The following is a 6834-nucleotide window of genomic DNA, read 5'->3' as shown; positions in this document are numbered from 1 at the left end:
TGAGGAGTTGCGAAAGGCTGTCCGCTCCACACGTTAACTTGGCATATTTACCTTAATAATTCCCTGCCAAATTCAGTGTTCACGCCACTGGTCTGCCTTGCTCGACGAGTGTTCCAGCCACCCATTAGGCTCAGTTCTTTTAGTTCATCTGTTCATGCACCACGCTCCGTTCATGCACCACGCTCCGTTCATGCACTACGCTCCGTTCATGCACCACGCTCCGTTCATGCACTATGCTCCGTTCATGCACCACGCTCCATTCATGCACCACGCACCGTTCATGCACCACGCTCCGTTCACACACCAAGCTCCCTTTATCCGTGGGCCTGCCTGCGCGTCACCTTGCTGTCTCCCTCCACCCTCAGGTTCGGGTTGGCGCGGAGATGGTGTCCACCGGTAACTTCTTCTCGTACACACTCCTCGCCACCTACAAGGGGCCGTACAACGAATCCCAGCGCCGCCTCTCCTGCCCCAGCAGGGACGGCATCACTGGCAGATTCGTTTCCATCGCCAAGGTGAAGGAAAACAGTCCAGGAGGTGAACACCTGCAGCTCTATGATGTCAACGTGTTCGTCCGGAAAACAACGGTATAAACGAAAGAAGTTTGAAGGATGCACATGGATGGCCTTTAGTCCTCGGAGCTAAGTGTCCTCGCCAGAATGCTATTTTACATAACTGACCCCAGAATACGCACACAACATAGACCTTGCGCCATTTACAGGCTCATGCTTGTACTGATTCCTTAGGTGTGAGCAACAAGGCCTGCTGCTGGTGGACGATCAATGAGTATGCACAGTTATGTCGCTATTAACGCTACAAATGTATCACAGTGTATATCTTTCGCCAATAAATAGCAGAATTCCCACAAACCCTTTCTCAACTCTCCTAATGACTTCATCCGTCCAGTTGTCAACACCTTCACAGAAGCTTTCCGGCGAGCACAGGCGCAGTCACTCGCCCATTCAGATCGAGGCCAAAGTTAAGGACAGTCCCCCGGACGGTGGGCCACGCGATCACAGAGCAACACATGCACGAACACACGGCATGAACCGTCCTTGGCTGTGAGAGCTGTGTGCCACGGCCACGACCATGGTCCTCAACTCCGGCAACGACTTGGCTGGGCTGGTGTATGTGTTGTCCCCGCGTATAAAACACCAGAAGACCCTGACTCTTTGGGCACGTTGTCGTTCAGAGGGGGGAGGGGGTAGCTGAAGCAGACCCGGACACTGACAATTTATTCTTCCCGACTCAGAGCTACTCGGAGTAATGCCGCTTGTGTGGATATTACTGACCTCAAACAGTCCAGTTAGGAGCAACTCAATACAAATCTCTTATATTGCTTTCCTAGTGACCCAGAGTGACTTATTATCATGACCTGCTTGTAATACCAGACTGAAACCCAATGCAGCAGCTAAGAGCATCAACCATGCGCACTTCCATATTGATCAGTATCTACGATGAGTGTGTGTCAATTATCGGAGATTTCAGGAGCCTTCAATACTACTATCTTGGTAAGAAAAACACACACACACACACACACACACACACACACACACACACACACACACACACACACACACACACACACACACACACACACACACACACACACACACACACACACACACACACACACACACACACAGTCAGGGTGTGTAGTCATGACATGAAAGATAATTTTTTGTATTATTGAGTGTTCTCGACGACTAAGTGAGCGGAAGTCACGCAGGCACACACGCACAAACACTCACACGCGCCTCCAAGTCACCGAGTGCCACGGAGCCAAGTCATCGGTTCCCACGGCCGGCCGCTCTCTCACCTGGCCAGACACACCTGTATCGTGCGCTTCAGGTGTCCGGCGCACCTCACTCATTGTTGAGGCCATGCTTCTTCACCGCATCATCACCGGTCGACACGCCCTAGTAAATCATTAATTTAAGAAATAATCAGAAATCGTCTTTATGACTGTTATTAGTTTATGGATTATTCTTCCTTTGTGATCTAGGAAACCAACCAACAAAAGAAATGTGTCGTGGACCTCCTCAGGCAACGGAGCTTCAGTGTTGGAGTGGCCGCCGCCGTGACCATCCCTGCGCTGCCACGACTGTCTAACCCATGACCGCTGTCTAACACACCCGTGACCGCTGTCTAAAACACCCGTGACCTCTGTCTAAAACACCCGTGACCGCTGTCTAACACACCCGTGACCTCTGTCTAAAACACCCGTGACCTCTGTCTAAAACACCCGTGACCGCTGTCTAAAACACCCGTGACCTCTGTCTAAAACACCCGTGACCTCTGTCTAAAACACCCGTGACCGCTGTCTAAAACACCCGTGACCTCTGTCTAAAACACCCGTGACCGCTGTCTAAAACACCCGTGACCTCTGTCTAAAACACCCGTGACCGCTGTCTAAAACACCCGTGACCTCTGTCTAAAACACCCGTGACCGCTGTCTAACCGTGACCGCTGTCTAAAACACCCGTGACCTCTGTCTAAAACACCCGTGACCGCTGTCTAAAACACCCGTGACCTCTGTCTAAAACACCCGTGACCGCTGTCTAAAACACCCGTGACCTCTGTCTAAAACACCCGTGACCGCTGTCTAAAACACCCGTGACCTCTGTCTAAAACACCCGTGACCGCTGTCTAAAACACCCGTGACCTCTGTCTAAAACACCCGTGACCGCTGTCTAAAACACCCGTGACCTCTGTCTAAAACACCCGTGACCGCTGTCTAAAACACCCGTGACCTCTGTCTAAAACACCCGTGACCGCTGTCTAAAACACCCGTGACCGCTGTCTAAAACACCCGTGACCGCTGTCTAACACACCCGTGACCGCTGTCTAAAACACCCGTGACCGCTGTCTAAAACACCCGTGACCGCTGTCTAAAACACCCGTGACCGCTGTCTAAAACACCCGTGACCTCTGTCTAACACACCCGTGACCGCTGTCTAAAACACCCGTGACCTCTGTCTAACACACCCGTGACCGCTGTCTAACACACCCGTGACCGCTGTCTAAAACACCCGTGACCGCTGTCTAAAACACCCGTGACCGCTGTCTAAAACACCCGTGACCGCTGTCTAAAACACCCGTGACCTCTGTCTAACACACCCGTGACCGCTGTCTAACACACCCGTGACCGCTGTCTAACACACCCGTGACCGCTGTCTAAAACACCCGTGACCGCTGTCTAACACACCCGTGACCGCTGTCTAACACACCCGTGACCTCTGTCTAACACACCCGTGACCGCTGTCTAACACACCCGTGACCGCTGTCTAACACACCCGTGACCGCTGTCTAACACACCCGTGACCGCTGTCTAACACACCCGTGACCGCTGTCTAACACACCCGTGACCGCTGTCTAACACACCCGTGACCGCTGTCTAACACACCCGTGACCGCTGTCTAACACACCCGTGACCGCTGTCTAAAACACCCGTGACCGCTGTCTAACACACCCGTGACCGCTGTCTAACACACCCGTGACCGCTGTCTAAAACACCCGTGACCGCTGTCTAAAACACCCGTGACCGCTGTCTAAAACACCCGTGACCGCTGTCTAACACACCCGTGACCGCTGTCTAACACACCCGTGACCGCTGTCTAAAACACCCGTGACCGCTGTCTAACACACCCGTGACCGCTGTCTAAAACACCCGTGACCGCTGTCTAACACACCCGTGACCGCTGTCTAACACACCCGTGAGTGCAGTGTTTGCTCTCGTATAGCCTTGCTTACTACGAGGAGTAGAGGGGACTAGGGTTTCATGCTTCTCCCAGTAACGTAGCTACGGGGCACCCAGGGGAGGCCACGATCCTCAAGAGAAACGTTTGGCCCCCCGGCACCCCTGATGAGTATAAGAATGAAAGAAAATGTTGAGTCATACAGCAAGCAGGGGCTCTTTGTGGCGCTGGCACTCCGCAGATGAGTTTGGCCCCATCAAGGCGGCACCATAGGCAGAGCCACGCCGCTGACTGTCCCTCGCCGTGTTTAGCGCGAGGAGAAGCAGGAACGATGTTCCCTGCTTGTCCATATGCTCATGAAACACGTGACAACTCCAAAACTGAGTGGAACTAATCCAGCGGCGACTTGTGGGGACATGTCAGGGGCGGCCAGCCACTCAGGCGTTGCAGCACTCGTGTCTTGCTTTCCAGGCTGGTCAGATGGCGAGGCTCGTGGCCGCGTGGGCGGTGGCTTGGGCAGGAGTCTGCCTCACGGCGCCAGCGGAACTCACGAAGATCCACGGCAGTCTGCTGAACGTTTGTACGACCATGGGTCCGTCGCTGACCTACGAGCCGGTGAGCTACAAGCTGGCCGCTGCCTCGGAGGTCCTGTGTGCGGCGCTGTGCCTCGAGAAGGGCGCCCAAAGATATACTACAAGTGGTAAGTTAGAGATCATTCCTGCCACTTCAGCCCGCTGCCCATTATGGATGCACAGTGCCGCGTGCAAGGATCCTAGTGTATGAGTATGTATGTGTGTGTGTGTGTGTGTGTGTGTGTGTGTGGATGGGTGTGGGTGTGTGTGTGTAGATGGGTGGGTGGGTGGGGGTGGGCTTGGGTGTGGTGGGGGTGTGGATTTGGGTGTGTATGGGTGGGTGGGGGTGGGCTTGGGTGGGGTGGGGGTGTGGGTTTGGGTGTGTGTGGGTGGGTGGGGGTGTTTACAGCAAGGGAGACAGCTCAAGGTCAACAAAACAAAAGAAGCAACAAAAAGCAACAAAGAATCCCTCTAGGCGCTGCTTCAATAAAAGTAAACAGAGTAAGAGGCAAAAAAGAGGGCAATTTCTAGAGAAGAGGTGTCTTTACACTCCTCTCTTGAAAAAAGTCAAGTAATAGGCAGGAGGAAATGCAGGGAAAGGAAGCTGTTTCAGAGTTTACCAGCAGAAGGGATAAAAGAATGAAGATACTGGTTAACTTTTGCATATTGCATAACGGATTTAGACAGTAGAGGGGTGAGGCAAAGTACAACGTCGAGTACAGCAGGGCCGCGGGAGGGGGGGAGGCACGCAGTTAGCCAGTTCGGAAGAGCAGTTAGCATGAAAATATCGGTAGAAGACAGAAGAGATGCAACTGTGCCACTAACCTCCCCGTGTGCAGGCGCCTCCTGCACCCTGTACGGCGAGGCTCTCCTGGCGCCCTCAGCCGCCCACACCTTCCTCAGCTTCCCCTCGCCGGACGCGCTGGAGGATGTGGCTACGGGCAAGCCGGCGTCTGGAAGCAGCGTACACAGGCAAGTGTTCCTGAGCATGATAATACATTGACGATAGTTTTTGACAGCATAATTCATACACATAAGTGTTGCCAGACAAATCTTGACAGCATTTTGTTGACTCGTCTCAAAGAAGTCTTCTTGACAGTACTCCTAACTCATTGGAAGTATCTTAAAAGATCTTTTCCTGAGGCACAAGTACACTTTGGCCGAACTGAGTTCACTGAGGGAAAAGGGGTGTGGCTCTCGGCCTCGGCCCCTCAACGTGTGGTCTTCTGTTTGGTTCTTAACTCTCGACAATTTGCATTATTCTCAACATCATTAAATAGACAACGAAGCCGCAGACAACCCCCAATAGTGTCAATTGGCCTGGGACTAGGGGCCATAGTATATGTCGAATCCGAAAAGTTTCGGATCCTTACAAAGGTCGGTTTAGGGGCCGTACTACAAGTTCAATCCGAGAGGTTTCGGGTCCTTATAGAGTTCGGAATGAATAAGTCTGTAGGGACCCGAAGCTTCTCGGATTAGACTTGTATTACGGCCCTATATCGCCATGGTCAGGTTCATACCAGACAAGGAGACAGGTTCGTGCTGGGCAGCCAATGATATTTGTAACCTTAACATCATACACGCTTCTCTCTGGGAGGGGCGCTCACTGAGGCCTATACGCCATTGAAATGTGAAGGGGAGCACTAACTAGGCAATGCTGGGAAGGAAAACTGCATCTGTCTCAGCAGTTGCCTTGAAAGCAGTGGACACCGAAAAATGAATAAAACAAAAAAACAAAGAAAAAAAACAGCATGTTCTTGAAAAATAATTTTGAGGGAATTCTATTCATTGAATTTATGATGAAGAAGAATAAAAACTAAAAAATACTGTCAATTAATGGCAAATGTACGTATCTCAGCTCCTTCGTACCCGCCTATGCCGTGGACACCAACGAAGACGGCAGCATGTTCCATTCCGGTGATGACCTCAGACCTTGGTGGCTCCTGGACCTCGGTGAAACGCGGCACATCCACGACGTCCAGATACTGTCCCGCCGCGATGCCACTTCCTACAGGCTGCATGACGTTGAGGTGAGTTCAGACTGGGCGAGGTAACGTATAATTGTGAGTCTCGTCAAGGCTGTTGGAGTGTTGGTACAGTCAGACATTTGTAGCCGAAAAGACACTTCAGATGACACACTCATGGCGCTGAACTGCTACCCACTGCTCCGTTCATGCATCACGCTCCGTTCATGCACCACGCTCCGTTCATGCATCACGCTCCGTTCATGCACCACGCCCCGTTCATCCCCGGGCCTGCCTGCGCGTCATCTTGCTGTCTCCTTCCACCCTCAGGTTCGCGTTGGCGCGGCATCGGTACCCAACGGTGACTTTTCTTCGTACACACTCCTCGCCACCTACAAGGGGCCGTACAGCGCCGCCGAGAACCGCCTCTCGTGCCCCAGCAGGGACGGCGTCACTGGCCGCTTCGTGTCCATCGCCAAGGTGATGGAAAATCCTGACGCCAGGTACCTTCAGCTGTTTGACGTCAACGTGCTCGTACGGAAAATAATAACTGTATAAATAGCCATCAAGCGCCCTTACTCTTTGGTGTGACAAGCTTCG

At 52.5% G+C, this 6834-nt stretch overlaps 1 protein-coding gene across 1 annotated transcript; it reads left to right on the top strand.

Moving 5' to 3' along the window:
• Positions 1-3772: 3772 nt before the first annotated feature.
• Positions 3773-5486, top strand: LOC126986775 (uncharacterized). The gene is made up of 2 exons (XM_050843147.1): positions 3773-4398; positions 5110-5486. Exons 1-2 carry the CDS (start codon positions 4179-4181, stop codon positions 5271-5273), a joined length of 384 nt encoding a protein of 127 aa, XP_050699104.1. The 5' UTR covers positions 3773-4178; the 3' UTR covers positions 5274-5486.
• The last annotated feature ends 1348 nt before the right edge of the window (positions 5487-6834 follow it).

Source organism: Eriocheir sinensis, chromosome 63 (assembly GCF_024679095.1).
Source record: "Eriocheir sinensis breed Jianghai 21 chromosome 63, ASM2467909v1, whole genome shotgun sequence".
In the NCBI taxonomy this organism is placed as follows: domain Eukaryota; kingdom Metazoa; phylum Arthropoda; class Malacostraca; order Decapoda; family Varunidae; genus Eriocheir; species Eriocheir sinensis.
Note: the sequence above shows the minus strand (reverse complement) of the source record. Positions and strands in the feature narration are given on the sequence as shown.